This window comes from Culex quinquefasciatus, chromosome 3 (genome assembly GCF_015732765.1).
Source record: "Culex quinquefasciatus strain JHB chromosome 3, VPISU_Cqui_1.0_pri_paternal, whole genome shotgun sequence".
Taxonomy (NCBI): Eukaryota; Metazoa; Arthropoda; class Insecta; order Diptera; family Culicidae; genus Culex; species Culex quinquefasciatus.
In genome coordinates, this window is record NC_051863.1 from 71536301 (window position 1) to 71555246 (window position 18946).

An 18946-nucleotide genomic window follows, 5' to 3' on the forward strand; every position below is an offset into this window, starting at 1 on the left:
TATTATAGATAAAAAAAACAGAATCAAAATATTATCAACAAGTACGAATTTATGTGAAATATATGTGACCTAGAAAATATTTTACTTGTGGATATTAGTTTTTTATTATATTTTAATTTTTTTCATATATTTCGATGGAGGCGCAAGATCATCTATGAAGCTTCGTTTTAGGTGAAGATTCACGAAGTATGCGCCTCCTTTTAAAAGTATATAAAATTTTAAAATTAAAATAAATTAAAAATTTCCAGGTTAAAATATTTTCCATGTCACCGATATTTGAAAAGGACATCTTAGGCGTCCTTTCCACGAAGAAATTGTTTAGATAGGGTAGAGTAGTCATCAATGAGACACGGGGAACAATGATAAAATGGCTCTCACAAGTCGAAGTTTCAACCAATCAGGCTCATATTTGGGGGAAAGGTGTGTCTACTGGATACACGTCTGCCATATAAGTGGCTTTGGTTATGGACGCTCCCTTGAAAAGTTATTCATAAATGTTTGATTCTGGGGTGTAAAAGTAAATTATGGACAAAAATTACTTTTTCGCTCGTAGGCTGCCATTTACACCAAAACTAATATTTCTTCAAATTTCTTTCGACGTTCCATAGGGATTAAGTTGGGCTACAATGTCCTTTCATTAGATTTGGCCAAAATTTAGAATAAACTCAGAATCCAGGGCTGTCTCATTGTTCCCCACTCATTTCAGCCCATGGGTAACAATGAGACACTTTGATTTTTCTTCAATAAACTTTTCAAAATCGATGGAAATCTTTCAAAACATGAATTAAAAGTGATTTTTGGCATATTTATAGAGTTTAAACTTCATTAAACCAAAAATACAAAGTTATTTGGTATTAATATATAGATTTTACAAAATTGAAATACTTTTTAGTGTAACTTTTGTTATTAAAAGTTTCATGTTGGCAAAATTGCTCTAAAATGTTCAAGGCAAGTCACCTGCAATGGAACAATACAAAAACATGATGTTTTGCTAGAAAAATGTTGATTTTCGTAGAGTGTCTCATTGTTCCCCACCTGTCTCATTGTTCCTGCCAAGTGCGTCTACAATGAGACAGTTGAATAACTCGAGCTGTAGATGTCGGATCGATCTCATATTTTTGTCAATGTTAGAACACATTAAAAGAATGATAATGCAACTAAAAGCTCATTAAAACATGCTGATGAAAAAATTAGAAAAATCATTGAAAGTTGAAAACCAAAAGTGTCTCATTGATGACTACCTTACCCTACATTGATAATAATCTCCTTCAGCCATGGTGTGATGTCCATGTACGTCTTAGAAAAAAAAAACAAAAAAAATGTTTCGTTTAAAATTGTCATTTAAAAAACAAGGTGCCTGTCACTGTGCTTATAACAAATGTCAGCCTGAAAGTGAGCAGATTGAATTTTAATGTTCAATAGATCATTAAGGCCAGGTTTCTTTTAGTTATTCATTCAAAAATAACAGATTAATATTTAAATTTATTAGCTTTGAGTGACAGTGGCAGTGCGTAGCCGAATGGTTACGCTGTCCGCTTTGTAAGCGGATGATTCTGGGTTTGATTCCCATCTGCTGCAACCTTCCATCGGATGAGGAAGTAAAATGACGGTCCCGGCCTTGGTTGTTAGGCCGTTAAGTCATTCCAGGTGTAGGAGTCGTCTCCATGCCATAAGTACAAACAACACACCAAACCAAACCTACTCCGGTGGAATCGCTGGCGGCGGTTGGACTCGCAATCTGAAGGTCGTCAGTTCAAACACTGGGGTGGAAGGTTCCTTGGAGAAGAAAGAGGTTTGGGTGCTCTCCCCATTCAAGCCTTCGGACTCCTAGGTTCGAGCAGAAACTTGCAATAGAGACCACAAAAGACCCGGGGGTCGTTAATGTGGATGGTTTGATTTTTTTTTTAGCTTTGAAAAACAAATTTTCAAATTTTTGGTTAAGCAAATGAATCCAAATATACTTACAAAACTGTTCTTCTCAAAATGCCTCTAAAACTGAAGATATTTTTAAATTCCGGTTTCCATAACGTATACAACTTGTAACCCAGAAACTTTTTTCCGTTTATTTACTTTTCTTTACTTTTACTTAACTTATTTTTCTTGAGAAAAACATGACGCTTAGAGAGTTTTTAAATAATCCTATTTATCAATGTTCAAAAAATAATTAACTAATAATAGTTATCTAACTTTTGAAACATTTAAAAATATGTGGAGTCGGAGTCGGAGTCGGAGCCAACCATTTGTTGAAAGCTGGAGTCGGAGTCGGAGTCGGAGTCGGCTAGAGTTGGTAGGCCGGAGTCGGAGTCGGAGTCGGAGCCAACCATTTGTTCAAAGCCGGAGCCGGAGTCGGAGTCGGAGTCAGCTAATCTGAGAAAGCCGGAGTCGGAGTCGGAGTCGTTTGAAATATGACCCGACTCCGCAGCCCTGGAAAAAACATCGTTTATGTACTTTTCTGCGAGCGTCTCGCCTAAAATTATCCAAGTCTTCGTGGACCCGGTGGCGAGCGTCTCGTTAGCGGCTTCGGCTGCCGATCCCTCATGTGTTCTGCGGGCCCGGGTTCGATTCCCGCCCATCCTCCTCTGGGTGTTTTGTGTATGTCCCGTTTAGTTAGTAAATTCCGTCTGAAAAGACGGTGTGATTTTCAATAAAAAGCAGGCCAAGGGTGCATGATACTGATGATACTCGTCGGTTGACACCCAGGCGAGGAACATCCAGGAAGGAGCCCAACTACACTGAAAGAATGGCGCATAGCAACATCACATGTTTTACACATGAATCCGCCCCATACGGCTTAGCATGCGAATATCATGTGCAAATCACATCAAAAAAGTTCAATCTGCGAAGTAGTAAATTCAAGTGAAATTCCCATCAAACTGAAGTGAAAAACACTGCACCTTCACATGTCATCACACATGACTATCACGTTGATTTTTTATAAGAATAAAATGGATTGCACGTATGATTTCAATGAATTTCTTTCTTTCATTCTGTAAAAAAATATTATTCAGAAAATCTCTTTAAAATATAATGTATTTTGCACATTTTTTTTTAAATCACACACTTTTTGAACCGAAGTTTTCGACAGCAATGGCGATGAGTTCTGACTGGCAATCCTCAAAATTCCACCGCGATCGCTTCCGGCACCGCTCCAACCGTCGGATTAATCGCATAGATTCCTGGTCACTGAACAGCTTTGTGCCTCCAAAGGCCGGTGATATTTATTTTGTGACACCGGCACATTTTCGTCCACAGGTCATGCACCCGATTTTAATTTGCTAGAAAAGTGACAAAAATAATTATTTCAATTGATTGCCTATAGTTAATATACTTATTCTACTATACTTACATTTTTAAACTACCTTCTGTTCAAAAGAAAAACTTTTAATGACCCTAATTTATTTTAAAAAGAACGAGCACAAAAACTCGACTTTCGGCAACTCGCCATTTTGATTTCTGACCAGTTCTCTACATTCGCCATCACAGAACAAAACATGCGATTTTAACGTGGTTTTCACTTGAAAATCAACAGAAATACGAATGGGGCCAATCCAAGTGTAATTCATATGAATCAAGCATGAACATCACATTAAAGCATAATGACGTAACTATGGTTGGTATACAAGTGATGGTCACATACATTTGAGAAACAAAACATATTGAAGTCATGGGAAATTCACGTTAGTTTACCGTGATGATTTTCAGATATGCTCACGTGAAAAAGCACATGATTTTTCTGTGTTGGTTTCTTTCAGTGTACATACGTAGTGATGTTTGGACAAAACAGCATGGCTCTGGTTCCTTGCAAGTGTCCTATTTTCTTACCTCCACGTTAGCTTGACTAACATGATGACAAGGTGTAACCTAGCTGGTGGCCTGTGGAAACGACTCGTAAACCTTTGACCAGCGAGGGTTAATGTCGAGACGGCTAAAAGAAAGGGGCGCGTCAATGTGGGAAAGGGAAGTAATTTGTGATTGTAGACGGTATTGTTTTGATTCGCAGTATGTTGAGTCAACTGCTGTGGATGTACCTGAAACATCGCACAACGGGGTTTCTCTTCTCTTCATTCTCCGCTACCACCTATCTTCTGTTTATTTTGTTTCACTGATTTTCTAACGCGGCTTCTGTTTACTATCCTCCATTTGATTTCGATTTTACTCATTTGATTCTCTTATTTCTCAACGCTTTCCTCTCTATATTACCAATTGATGCTGCTGTAACAAACTTTCTGCTTTCCCTTAATTTGGCAGCGGTGTCAATTTTGTTTATCATGTGCCTTTTCTTTATTTATCTATTTGAATAATTTCTCATTTTCCCTGTAAATTGTCCTCAATACAATCTAAGCTTGTTTGTTACCTCTATTTATTGACTATTGTTAATTTCTTTATCTATTTCATAAATTACTATCTTCCTTTTACTATTGATTCTTTACATAGTACAGTAGTTGTTCGGTAACTGGGCTGAGAACGTAGCCCAGTCACCGAATGCTGCTCGCTAACTGGGCTGAACGAAAAATAACGAGGGGACCACCGATGCATAATATTTTCCTGATGAAAAATAAAAATTAAAAATACTCAAATTTATTTACAATGCTTACTTTTCATATTTCTTTAATTGTGACTTGAAATGTAAAGCATGTTTGAAAAAAGTTTTTTTTTTATTTGTTGAAAAGGCTTTTGGCATCCATTAACCCCTCGTTCATTTCGGTTTGTTTTGGTTTTTTTACGTTTGTCTGCTTTTTAACTGGGCTACAGCCCAGTTATCGAGCGCCCAGTTAAAAAGCAGCCCAGTTAAATAACGCCCAGTTACCGAACAACTACTGTATATTTCCTTCACTGTCCATTGTTTTGAAACTTCACCTTTTTCATAAGCAAGTGAGGTTCGAGCCCTTACTCAATTTATGGAATGATTAAAGGATTAACACAAATATTACTGTTGTACTTTTGAAAAACTTTTCTAAAATGCTTAGGACCAAAATATTGTAACAAAACACCGCGACAAAAGAAATAGCAACAGATAAACACGACCAGGGCCCCGGCGATGGCCTGATATGAGCTACCGAACAACATTGGCAATATGGCGTCTTTTGTTTACAAACATAAGATTGTTTGTGGACGAAACGAAAAATTTACTTTTTTGTAAAAAAAATCTATAACCATTGTGTAGTAACATTAAGTCTTACAAACAGACAAAATTTCGTTAAATTCTAGACCAGAATTTGTTTTATTATTAATTTTCAATTTAAACCTCTTTTAACGTGATTCTGATAAAGAATGCACATCAAATCATCGTGCCTTTAGTGTATCTTTAGTTTTCACATCGATTCGCTGTAGATTCGTGTTTAAATTTTTAAATTTAGTATAAATTAAAATAAGTTGCAAAATTACCAACTTCAACCATGTGCAACAATTTCCACATCACCCATGCGGGAAACCGATAATGGGGTAATTCATGCGTTCCAAACTGTCAAAATTCCAAAACGTCATTGTCAATCTTCGGTTCGCTGCCTTTGTTCGTGTTTGAAGTTTCGGGCCGAGACTCTGAACACGACTCAACACTATACAGATTTTAGGAGAAAACAATACACAGTAAAATAACAATTAGTTTTTGAATTCAAACTAAAAATAAAACAGATTTTGCTTTAATGAAAGTTGATAGGCACACTATAAATGGTTAGGCGCTTATACTTACATCAAACCCTACGTAATGTACCACCCCCGGCCGAGTAAAAATGCGTAACCGGAAAAGAAGGTGTGCATGCCTGGCACGAACACTCAAAGCGTGTTCTAGCGTGTTGCTCGTACTGACTCAGAGCAAGGGTGAGATGTAGGTGTAAGGGCAGTGCGTGTTCGTCGGGAACCTAGTGCATAAGATCGGTCAAGGAACGTTCTTACACTGAAAATTGCGAAATTGCGAATTGCGAAATTCCGTCTGAAAAGACGGTGTGATATTCAATAAAAAGTCTAGAGTTTTTTTTTTAATAGGTCTTATAAACTTATGAAAGACAATAGTTCATAAGACATTAAAAAAACTCTAGAATTGTGAGATTCTTGTAGGAAATTTCGTATAACGTTGCCAAAGGATGCGAAACGGTCCGAGTTGATCCTGTTTTTTTCTGATTTTGTTTTTATTAAAAAGTAGGGGAACTATGCCCTTTCTCAGCCTATTTCTATTATCGGCCTATCAGCACTTTGATCATGAATTACAGCTTTCATAAAGTGTTTTTGACTGTTCCAAAGTAATAAATAGCTCAAATAAAAGTGAGCAAGCAACTCCCCATTGTTGACACATCTGAAAATGTTGATTTAATAGTGGAAAACGGCAAAAGTGATGATAATTGGTCGAACGGCTTAGAGTGATTAAAATGGGTATATTTCCCCTATTTTCTTTAATACAGAGTTTTTTTTGGAAAAGGTTTCATAAACTATTGAAAAACTTTCGATATATTTTACACTTTTCCAACAAATAACATAGATAAAGTTATTTGTTGACAAATCACCATAAATCCAGTCTCCCAACTCAAAATAGGCACCCTTGAGTCTCACTTATGTAAAAATGTCCGGGGAATCCGATAAAAATATTTCCAGACATAGGCTCTTTGGTCCAGGCACCGTCAAAACGGCATTATAAAGTTTCATACGCACTTTTAATATGTTAGGCTAGATTTTCCAATTTTACTATTTTTCATTGAAAGGCCAACTTATCACCTTTCATTTGCGTGTAAGACAGTTGAAATCGGTTGAAATGGCGAGGAGTTATGATTTTTCAAAAAAAGTGGTTTTTGCGAAAATCGAAGAAAATTGCCATTCTTTAGACCACCCTAACACGGCATAGGTCACCCTAATGGCCAAACAAAAAAAATACGGGTCTAATTATTTCGGCCAAGGAACCCCCAGAAAAAATTTGAGCCCGATCGTAGAACTTTTTTTTCGAATCATGGTGTTTTCGTGGAAAATTGCTGATTGATTTAATCACAGACAACAGACGTTTGGGCTCGATTCTTCCCTTGTGTAAATCATTGCTACAGTTTTTTTAGTTGTGGCAATCCATTTGTGGCGCTGCAGTCGCTTTGCCCTGACACATTGCCCGCTGTCAAAATATCGCTTTCCGCCTACTGTCATTTTCCATTTTGTTTGTTTTCAACGTTTGTAATCGTTTCTTCTAGATGAAAAGTTGATTTCAGCCGAATTCAACAAAATCTCTCGCGCTTGCAGCTGCTTGACCAATGTGAGGCAACCAAATTGGCCAACCTGGTTCCTGAACCGATTTTAGCCCCGACGGATTGCCGATTGGAGTACGGCGTCGTTATAGAGGAGGTGTGCAAACGACCGACGTTCCAATCAAGATCACCTCGGAAAATACGGTACGGAAAATACGGTGTCATCATCAACGCAACGGAAGTGGCAGCTCCTCCCGCACCCAATTTGGATTTTATTTGTGTTCCTTGCCCATCCTCCCGATTTCCACCGGGTCTTCTCCTCCTTTTCGCTCTCTTCTGTTGGTTTTGTTTATAAACACAACCAGCATGAATTTGACAGCCTCAAGCGCGGCCTTGGTTGCTGTGTTTAAAAAAGCATCAGACTAGACTATTTTTTTTAATATCGATGATTAAATGAATAAAAAAAACTTCCATGTGCTCGTAAATCGTGTTAATTAATAATTAAAGTAGATTTACTAAAGCTTAAAAACATAATCTTTACCTATTTACATTTTTTTTTCGAAAAATTGAAATAATAATTTTTTAAATATTTCTGGGTGATGCATTTTCAAACACACCTTCTCAGAAAACCATCATGGCTGCTTTAGAGAGTGGCAATAGGCTAACAGATGGCGCTAGTAGATTAGCAGGATGCGGCTGCCATGTTTTTACACACGATTTTCAAATTATTTTGTTCTAGCCGCTACGTCTGTTGTCTGTGATTTAATGTATGGAAAAATACGAATTGCTGGAACAACATACACTCAAACCCCGATGGTTTGACACCCAATGTTGTCAAACGATCGGGGTCACTTTTTAGTTTGACACCCCTTTTACACGGAGTTCACACTCACTACCAAACGTTTGTTTTGATAGTGTTCGTAAGCGCCGTGTAAAAAGTGACAGTTTGTCACTTTTTAGTTTGACTTTGACCAACCAACGGGGTACAAACTAAAAAAGTGTCAAACGAAAAAGTGACCAACCACCGGGGGTTGAGTGTATTTTATAGGGAAATAAATGCATGAAAGAACTTGAAAACTGATGAAAAAAATGTAAAAAAAAGTCTATAAAAAAACAAAGATATAATGAAAATGTACCGTTTATTTTGTAAATAATTAATATTTTTCCAAAAAGAAACGATCAAATTATTAGTAGAATATTATTATTTCATCTAAAGATTACAGAATTGAAGCGTTTCTGTAATCTGGTAATCTAATCTGATGTGTCTAAGTGATAACAGTTCAATTGTTAGCAAATTTATACACTCAACCCCCGGTGGTTGGTCACTTTTTCGTTTGACACTTTTTTAGTTTGTACCCCGTTGGTTGGTCAAAGTCAAACTAAAAAGTGACGAACTGTCACTTTTTACACGGCGTTCACGCACACTATCAAAACAAACGTTCTGTAGTGTGTGTGGACTCCGTGTAAATGGGGTGTCAAACTAAAAAGTGACCCCGTTCGTTTGACAACAGTTGGTGTCAAACCAACGGGGTTTGAGTGTATGGTGTTTCATGCATTGTTCCTTTTGCTCCAACGGGTTGTTCGTCTTGCCACACTAGTTGAGTAAATCAATCATTTTTAAATATTTTTGTTGTGGTGAAAATCGGGTTTTTTTTGAAAAACGTGATCTATCAAAGTCTTAGTTAAGACCTGTACTAAGATGATTATCAAAATATCCAACAGATTTTCAACGGTTTTTAATGGTTTTTAAAGAGCATTTCCTTAGCTTGTTAGACTTGCCCCAACTTCCCCTACAGATATACGTTATAATATGAAATTATCAGAAAATAAAACAGCATTGCGTCTCAATTATAACTACTTTCTCATAGATGTGCATGATATAGGGTAGAGGACCCAGAAATCGCCCACTTTATAGTGGCAATCTAGGAAATTTGATGAGAATTTGATGACAATTGTTTTTGGTTCTATTTGTTGTAGAACGTTGATAAACTATTTGAATTTATGTTTCCACAAGGTTTTTATCATTTACATGTCCATTTTTGATAAAATTTGGCGTTTTAATAAAGTGCTCTGAAGAGCCTATTTTCGCCCCCCTCAATCCAATTTTCACCCACCCTTGGAACCAGTTTTCGCCCACGACAAAAATCAAGAAATCAAATGAAATTATGACACAAAGCTAAGCAAATATGGTCTCCTATTGATACACAACATGTTCCCGAAGCTAAATTTCATTGATGTGCACATATTTTGTCGTACATATTATCAATTGAGGTTCAAAAAATCCTAGGAGTTTTTTTTTCAGATATCCTACTTATTTTGAGATTCTCTGTCTATTATAACTAAAACCAAAAAATGTTCTCACTCTCACTAAAAAAATATGACTGAATCAAAATTTGTGATAGAACTCATGTGTCCCTGTTCACCCAAGATAAGGGCACACAGTTACAATTAGCTCCATGTTGTTGTTGATTTTGTTAGGGGAGCTTTAACCCTATGGGTCATTTGCTCCCGAATTGACTCAATATAAAACATCGAGTACCTCTTAATAAAAATATTAAAGCACATGTGTAACCACTTCTCCATCCTCTGCTAAATTTGTTCTCCTATGTACCAGTAAACTTTTACAACATTTGAACCAAAACCCCTTCTGAATGAAAGTACCGTAAAACGGGGTGACTTTGATAGCCGGGGTGACTTTGATAGGTTTGCGATTATTCTGCAAAATGAAGAGTACAATTAAAATACGTAAGGAATGGTTCAGAAACATACTGACCGTGGTAGAGAAGTGTTCAAAGTACCTCAAGAAGAACTTTTCATAAATTTTTGAAAGGTTTATAAAGTTATTTAACTATAGTTAAGAAAATGTTGATGGAAGTCATTATTTTAAACTTCTCAAAGTGTCATGATTTTCTCAATGATCATGATTTTTAATCGGAAAACGAAATGCATTTTCGGATTCTTTGGACAATTTTCCACTAGGAGAAGGTTTAATAAGTTTGTAAATAATAAATATTATCTGTTTTTGAAACACAGTTTAAAAAAAACTTCAAATTTACAGGCATTTTTAGTTGAACAAATTTCATGTAAAATGTGAAAACTTGTGATTCGTGCTTCGAATTCAGTATAAAATGCAATATAAATCGATAATTTTATAAACAAAACTAGTTTTAACAAATTTCAGGCAAAATTCCGACTTTTTAACAATTTTACCTAAAATTTATATGTATTTAATTAAAAAGCTTCTAAACATAGTTATCTTAACAATGAACATTGATTTTTTTTTCTTGCAAACTATATCAGCTACTTTAGTGATGGTACATTTAACGTACAAATAAAGTTTGAACATCTTAAATATGATTTTAACAAGAAAAACTATGACTATCAAAGTCACCCCGGAATTAAAACTAAGAATTTTTAACGTAACTATTTTTCTAAACACAATTGAAAAAACTTTTTTTCCAAAATTGTGCATGGACTTTGTGTGGCCTACCCCAGTACATGTTTTAAAAATAATAATCTTGAGAAAAACCTTACCTGTTGAAAAATATTCTAAAAACAAATTGAAATCCTGTCAAAGTCACCCCGGTTTACGGTAATTAAAATGATTATTTAACCTTTAAAAATAGTCAAGAATGTTCCAAATATATTTTCAAGCACATTTCGCTGCGATTAGAAAAGTTTTTATGGTAAACGAAAACTGGTTCTAGATAAAATCTTAAAACACAATACTAGATTTCGCCCTGGTCGAAAATTGGATCGAATGTTTTTTCATGACCCCAGAAAACGCCCACTTTATTTTATTGAAATAACCTTTAGTAAACGTTTAAAACAGGTAAGTCACTAGATTTTCATGAAATTCAGACATACAGTGAACTAATGAATTATTCATTCACATTATTTTCGGACAAAATGAGTTGTTTTCCCTCATTAACATTATTACCCGCTGCAGTCTAAATTGACAAAATATGGCGGCTGCAGTAAGGCTTTTTTTGAAAAGCTTATAAAAACTTAATAAGCAATAGAAATTCATTAGGAAAGTTTCATTTAGTACTAGAAATGAATGAATATGTATGTATGAGTTTGCTAAATACAGATTAAATCCAGTAGGTGGGCGAAAACTGGAGCAGGGCGAAAACTGGGTCCTCTACCCTACCTGATTCTTTAGTTTTTGACCATTTCTCTACATAAAAATGTTTACAGCGCCGTACCTAGGGGTTGGCGCGGTTGGCGACCGCCAAGGGCGCCAGCCCTTGGGGGGCGCCGAAATCGATGTTTGTACACAATTTTCATGTCAGCTATAACATCTTCATTAGGTATTTGAAACAGAAAGGGCGCCAAATTATAAAATACAATTACAAATAACTAGATAATTTGATTTAAATATAAAAAAAATATTTAGGGGCGCCAAAATCAATTGTTTGAATATTTCTACCGAAGTGTTTTGAAAATTCATACTTAATGCTACATTTATTTTTTTATCAAAGAAGGGGCGCTCAAGTGGCAGAAACTTAAAGGAGTTCTAGAAGAGCTTCTCAAAATATATACACGTTAAAGTTTGGACCATTGTAGAATGAAGTTTAAGTCATACCTTCCAGACTAAAAAATGTCCAACTATATGTTATTTTCACGTTAATTTGGCTGTGAATCACAATCAGCCAAATTCTGAAAAAATATGGTCATATTTTAATCTTCTTTAAAATAGGAATTATTTTAACATTAAAACATATACCTTTGTTTTGAAATTATTAGGGGAGAGTGGGGAGACATAATCCCCTTTTTTGTATCGCACATAACTCTGTCAATTTCTCACAAAACTATAAACTTTTTGCATGAATTGAAAGATAAAACATTCATCTATGTTTGACTAATAAGGGTATTACATCAGATGAACTCTTCGAATCATGCCAAGCGTTTTTAAAAAATATTTTAAATCGGCATTTTAAAAATGATAGGGGTAACTTGATCCCCCTTTCAACATTTTGAAGAAATCTTAAGCAAAATGTTTCTTATTCATCCAAACTTTTAATTTTCTATTAGTTACAGCAATTTCACATAAAACCTGTACGTTTATGTTCAAAATATAACAAGTTTAGTATGTAAAATATTTAAAAACTTAAACTATTATTTTTTAGACCAAAATTAAGCATGTTTACAAAAGCTGGTAATTTTTGTTTACAAAACTTTTGAAAAAAGGTTCAATTGCAGTAAGTTATGTAGAACTATACTAAAGGAAACTATGTATGAAAACCCAGGCCAATTAATTAATCTTGAGTCTGATTCCAGTGACTGTAAAAATGCAGGGATCAAGTCTCCCTAAACGCACTTTTTTAAACAATTGATTGTAAAAATAGTATGGCGATAAATTTAACATCAAATGCGTAAGGGTTTTTTTAAGTTGATAAGTTTATCAAACAATTCATGTATAAAAAGTATTTTTTTGAATAATTTATGAGTGTTTTCTATACATATCAAAACAAAGAAAAAAAGATCTCTTGGAAGTTTTTTGCAGCTCGTTTTAGAAAAATGTTTGTAACTCAATCTAAAAATGTTTTCTACAATGAGTTTTAGTTAATTTCGCACAACTTTCTAGAACAAAGCTAATTGTTTTACCAACATGCTGACGAGATACAGGCTTGGAATCAAGTGTCCCCGGGGATCAAGTCTCCCCACTCTCTTCTACATTCTCAAGTTAAAAAAAATGGCTTTTGAAATATTTTCAGCTCGATTTCCCCGTTAATAATCAACTTCGTGCATTGAAATTTGCATACACTTTTCAAAAAAATCGAGTTTTGACATTGGAAAACTGCTGTAAATTTTCACCATTAAGACCAACATTATTTGTTCAAGAAAAAAAATCTTTTTCAGAGCACATCCTTTTTCAGTTTTAGCTTATCCGGTGTTGTTTACTTTTTAAATCTTCTAAAAAGCTTTGGTAATGAAAAAGCAAATTATTTTATCAACATAATTAAAAATATAAATTTATGAAATATTTTCTCAAGCATCGTATGGGCACTCAAATCGTATCACTCAAAATTAATAAAAATTTCTTATCATTATATTTTTTTTCAACTTTTTATCCTGACAAAAAAAAAATCGTCATTATTTAAAAATTTTGGAAGCTTATGATTGCAAAACAACTGGACAGGTGTATAATGCATTTTAAAATACATTTTTCATTCAAATGTTGAAACCGTGGCCTGTAGTTTCAATTTTTTAACTTTTTTAGTTTTTTGGTCAGAGTCGAGGGACAATATACTTCAAAAAATATTTGCAAAGGCCTAAATTAATTTTGACGAAATTTTGTTCTGCCGCTGCATGTTGAAAAATTATGCTTCGATGCCGGTGTGCTCTTTTGAACTAAGCTTGGTGGGATTCCTATCTAGATTGAACAAGAGAGCATACTGGCATCGAATTATATTTTTTTCAATTTTGAAGAAGATTTTTTTCTTTTTTTTTGTTGTAATTAACGAAATGAAACCCAAAGCCAAATCAGCTAATTATTTTACGAAAACGGGAAATTTCTTTGCTTATACAATCAAATTAATACTATATCAGATCAAATTATGCAGGCTTAGAAATATAAAATAAGCTAACAAGTTATAGCAACATTTAAAAATTGAGCATTTAATTCTGTGCATTAATCTGAAAAATAAATTTAAAAAAAAACAAAAACCTGCTATCATTATCGATTTTATGAAATCTGAAAAAATATTCACCCAACTAAACTCCTTTAATAAATTTTCAATTCAACCTATCTCATTTTATTTGAAAAATAATAACTGTGTTTTTGAATTTAACCATATTAAGGTCTCCAGTTGCAATTAGAAAATCAATACTCATATTGAAGCAATCATTGAAAATTAATATCAATTTATCAAAATGTCTCTAAATTTGGGAGGGGCGCCAATTTGATGTTTCGCCAAGGGCGCCGTAGACCCAAGGTACGGCTCTGAATGTTTATATTTGATTCTTGCAGCAATAGACGGAGTTCAAACATGTGGATCTTTCCATTTAGTTTCCCAGTTTAAAATAAATTAAAAAAGCCTAAGATGAATCAAGAATTACTTGTAATATACCAAGTACTGTTTCTACTTTTTCCTACCATAAAAAGCAGCCCTGCATGAACTGCGTAGTACCTCCTCGTTCCATTTGCGTACTGCCTAATTTATTTTTCTTTATCTCAGCTGGGGGTAATCTCGGGTCGCCACACGAACGTCGAACATCGCCCAAAATATGTAAAAATTCAACAAACGCCGAGTGTCAACGACTTTTCCCTCCCGTTTTGGTCTCTGGTTATATTAATTTGTATATTTTGTTGTAGGTATTCCTTCGCGATGAAATCTTGCGTCTGAAAAAAATACAAGGGAGCTCGCCTATCTTCGAAACGTGAATATTTACCAAACCAGCTGATATTCATACATGCATGGGTGTTCGCTATATACGCAGAAGTGGAGTCAGTTGTCAAATAGTTGAAAATTCTTTCAAGCATCAATTTTAACTAATATATTCCAGTGATTTGTTTTATTGTTTCATAACTGTAGTCAAATACTTGAAAACGTTTACCAAAATTAATAGTCTTTTATTCTGGAAACCTTAAACTTTCCATTTCATGCAACAGAGTGTACTGCTCGGCCGTTGGTACCGATAAACAAAAAAGTGGAAAAAGCTACAACGCAATAAGGGAAGGCGTGTTTACCTGGTCTGGGAGCTATTTCTGGGTTGACTGAATGGTAAACAGGCTGGGTTTACATTTTGACTTCTTCGCACCCTCTCCGTCGTCGTAGAGAGATTGCGGACTGGAATGAGTTGCGCTCCAGGAGGGAGGAATACATATTAATATATTTTAACAACGTGACCGTTTATTGAAAGCAACTCGGGGAAATTCTCGTATCTTTGGCAGGTTAAGCTCTCGCTCCTAACTCCATCCAATTTGCTGATTTTCACTATTTAAACAACTAATTTTTCAAAACTTTTGGTAGAAACTTGCTTGCTCACTTCTTATTGAGCTATTTATCACTCGATTTCAGTTGAAAACGCTTTTAATTAGCTTTAATTGCATGTCAAAGTTCTGACCTGCCAACATTAGAGGCACGCTGGAATTAGATGCTGTTCCCCTCGTTGAAATGGAATTATGGAAGGTTTTTTTTTTATTCTTCACTTCTATTCTTTGAAGGACGAGGGAATCGTTTTGGATTTAACATTAGAGACGAAATATTGCACATGAGAGCATGCGCAGAAATTGCTGGGATTCGTTGACCTTGTAAGCATTGATAGATATAGATACAAAAAGGTGGAATTGTACTATGGAGCCAGACATCAAGTAAAAATGAATTATACTTAGCCGAATTCGCTCGCATTGAAACAGGACCCATTTTTTCAGAATCATTAGGTGATTCTTTTTTGACACTTTATGTTGCAACAACTAAACTAACTAGCTTGTACAATAACAACATTTTAGTATACTTTTTCAGCTTTTCTGGTAGTTTGAAAATTTGGGTGTTCAATAACACTATAAAAAATATTTGTTTCAATCTGAATTATAAAAAGCTTAGTTTTCTTATATTTTTTGGAAAGTACAAAATAAGGCTTAGGGTTTGTTTTAAGGCTCATTTATCAAAATGTTTTTTTTTCCTAGATCAGTAGTGTCCATATCTATGACTTGCACTTATTATAAAATATGATTTAACTTTTATTTTTTTTGGTTGGGAGCTAAAAAATTCGAATTGCTGTGACAACATATTTTATTGGGAAATAAATACATAAAAGTACTTAAAAACTGATAAACAGTTGATAAAAAAATTGTTCACACAACATATAGTGATATTAATAAAATTTGTAATTTGTAATTTGTTGTTTTATTGGTTACGATAGCCTGTTAGTATAAACTGTGCATCAGGTCAAGGATTGTATCATATCGATTGATTACTGTAGGATCCAAAATAAAATTCAACAAATCAAAACTGAACTTAAGTTAATCCTGATTTAAAACTAAACGTTTGACAGCACTCTTAAAAGTAGGCATGGTGGGTTTCTGCTTCACTTCCAGAGGCAGGTTATTCCAGCAAGACGCTCCCGCCACCAGGACACTTTTTCCACTGGTTGTCGTATGCCTCGGGATGATGAGTGACCGCGTTCGCTGCTGTTGTCCGTGTGTCAGATGTTCCAGGATGTACTCAGGCAGATTGCCATCATACCCCCGCTTGATGAAGCAACATGTCCGGAGGTGGTAGTTCGACGGCAGGTCGTGTCCCAGGATGGTACTTCTGACGGCCGCAGTTGTATCCCGCCTTCGGAGGCGATAAACAAAACGCACCGCCGACTTAAAGCAGCGATGAAGTTGGTCTTTGAGTGACGCCGAGAGCCCATGATAGTACACTACATCACAGTACGTAAAAATAGGTACCACCACGGCTTGAACCAACTTCCGGCGCGTGGCTGTTGATAGTACTGGTGTGAAGCGACGTAACGTTCGGAGTGTATTGAACGCCTTTTGGACCACGGTGTTGACCTGGTGTTTCCACGTCATGTTGTGGTCGAACTGCAGTCCCAGGTTTGTAACCGTGTCCAACAGCGGCACTACCACTCCGTCGAAGACGATGTCCGTCTGCGGCTCAACTCTTCCCGTCTTGTTGAAGATGATGGCCTGAGTCTTCTTCGGGTTAGGATGCAGGCTGTTCCCGGTGGCCCACCGCGTTATCGCATCGAGGTCTTCGTTAACGGTTCTTATCAATTCGTCGACCTCCGAAATTGGACCAGACAGATATATCTGTAGGTCGTCGGCATACAGTTGATACTTGCATTTGAGAGTCGCCGGCAAACTGTTAATGTAGAGACTGAACAGCAGCGCACTCAAACACGAGCCTTGTGGAGTGCCATCAACTACCTCTCTCATAGCCGAAGTTCCGTTTCCGCTTCGTACTGCTTGTTGCCGTTGTCCCAGAAATGACGAAACTAGCCGACATGCTGTTTCAGAGAACCGGAACTCTTCGTTAAGCTTCGCTGCGAGTAATCGGTGATCGACACAATTAAATGCCAACGAGAAATCGACCAGCACCATCACAGTGCAGCGATTGGAATCCAGGTTACTGTAGATGTCGTGGGTCACTTTTGCCAACGCCGTTGTGGTTCCAAAACCCTTCCTATACCCCGATTGGTTTCGCGCCAGCAGGGCGTCGGGGTTATCAAGATGTTCGGTTATTTGGTTCAGCAAAATCTTCTCCAAAACCTTGGAAACTGCCGGAAGGACACTAATGGGGCGAAAGTCCTTGGGTTGGATAGGGTTGGACGTTTTTGGGATGGGTGTTATGATGGCCGTTTTCCACTGCACCGGAAATGCTTGGGAGTCGATTATGGCGTTGAACAGATGCGCTAGGACCGGGAGGACGAAGGGGCACAGCAGCTTCACAAACGATATTGGTATACCGTCCGAACCAGTGGCGTTCGTTTGAATCTCGAAAAGTTTGCGGCAGACTTCATCAACGTTCGTGTGACGGAAGCCGAACTCGGCTGCCCCGTGGTCAGTAGCTGTCCTGTGGTTTGGTTCGCCCAGAGCGTTCCGTTGAACCCCGGCTCCCAGTTGTCGGTGACCCTCAGCAAAAAAAAACGGTTGAGCTCATCTGCGTCAATCTCGTTGGTGGATGCGTTCTGCTTCGAAGAGTTGTGGACTCCCTCTCGACGAAGATTGGACCAAAGCTTTTTCGCCGGTAGATCTTGACCAAAGTGCAATTCTCCATACCGCTTTTTTGCTTCCGAAATTAGAGCACTTTTTTTTTTAGCGTGTAATCCAGCCACTGGTTATCCCCGCGGCGCCGGTTCGGGTTGCGAGAGTAAAGCTTGAAAGCAAGATCTCTCAACTCTACAGCTTGCTTGATCGGCCTCGTGATCCAGGGGGTGCGCTCGTCGCGAACAGTGATGTTGCGTTCGGGAGCGTGTACGTTCAATAGGTTGGTCAGCTCGGCGGTCAGCATCGTTGTTTTCGCCTCGACGTTTTCTTCAATGAAGAACCGTCGGAAGTCTTTGGCTTCGAAGTCTGCTTGCAGCTGGACTTGGTCGATGTTCCTGAAGCTCCGTGCACGGACTGTTCTCCTTGCGGGCCTTGGTACTTTGATGTCCGCAATCAAAAAGACGACTTCGTGGTCCGAGATGTTGCTTGCAGAGGTCGCTTTTGCCTTCTTGATGTGTTGGGGACAATCGGTGATCAACAGATCAATGGTAGTCGAGGACGTGTCTGTGATTCGGGTGGGACCAGTAGGTAGGACCACCAAGTTGAACGTCGAGTTGATCCTCTTCAGTGCGGTCAGGTTCGTGGAGGGCGGGTTAGCGTCAACGTTGATGTTAAAATCCCCGACGATGAACGTCCGGTCGAAACCATAGTCGAGCATTTCGAGCAAAACCTTTTCGTAGTGCTGACTAAACGTTTGATTTGAACACACGGGGTTGTAGAAAACGGTTACTCCGAGGTTCAGCTCACCGATCTTGATTTGGACCACCATGTACTCTACTCTTGATGCGATCGGGAGAGAGATGTCGTGGGAAGACGTGATGATTAAGGATGCCTTCAGATCCTTTCGGACGTAGAGCCCGACCCCTCCACAGGCTTTTGATCCTCGGCCGCGGCCAGCTGGTAAAGAGTGTCGAGCGAAATTGTAGCCAGGAATCCTGACAGGTCCCACTGGGGATGACTTCTTAAGTTTAGTTTCCGTCACCGCAAAAAGATGGTAACGGTTGGCATCCAGAAGAAGTTTGACGCCATCAATGTGGCGCTCAAGGCTTCTGACGTTCAAGTGTCC

At 37.1% G+C, this 18946-nt stretch overlaps 1 protein-coding gene and 1 long non-coding RNA gene across 3 annotated transcripts; both read right to left on the reverse strand.

Annotated features, from left to right (window-relative positions):
* Nucleotides 1-3012: 3012 nt before the first annotated feature.
* On the reverse strand, nt 3013-3866 carry LOC119769400. The gene is made up of 2 exons (XR_005278325.1): nt 3347-3866; nt 3013-3275 (listed from the first exon to the last, which is right to left on the reverse strand). It is a non-coding gene; the product is annotated as an uncharacterized LOC119769400 (long non-coding RNA).
* An 18-nt stretch (nt 3867-3884) lies between these two features.
* On the reverse strand, nt 3885-17311 carry LOC119769397. 2 transcript variants are annotated; one of them, XR_005278323.1, is made up of 2 exons: nt 14854-15158; nt 3885-3925 (listed from the first exon to the last, which is right to left on the reverse strand). XR_005278323.1 is itself a non-coding variant. In XM_038261583.1 (2 exons), exon 1 carries the CDS (start codon nt 17212-17214, stop codon nt 16129-16131), a length of 1086 nt encoding a protein of 361 aa, XP_038117511.1. In that variant the 5' UTR covers nt 17215-17311; the 3' UTR covers nt 3892-3925; nt 15231-16128. The 2 variants fall into 2 exon arrangements, 1 of the variants encoding a protein (XP_038117511.1); XM_038261583.1 differs by lacking the exon at nt 14854-15158 and adding an exon at nt 15231-17311 and having other exon boundaries at nt 3892-3925.
* Nucleotides 17312-18946: the final 1635 nt, after the last annotated feature.

What these genes read in the sequence shown, in the direction of transcription:
- LOC119769397 (XM_038261583.1), bottom strand. Translation starts at nt 17,214, where the DNA reads ATGGTGCTGGTCGATTTCTCGTTGGCATTTAATTGTGTCGATCACCGA.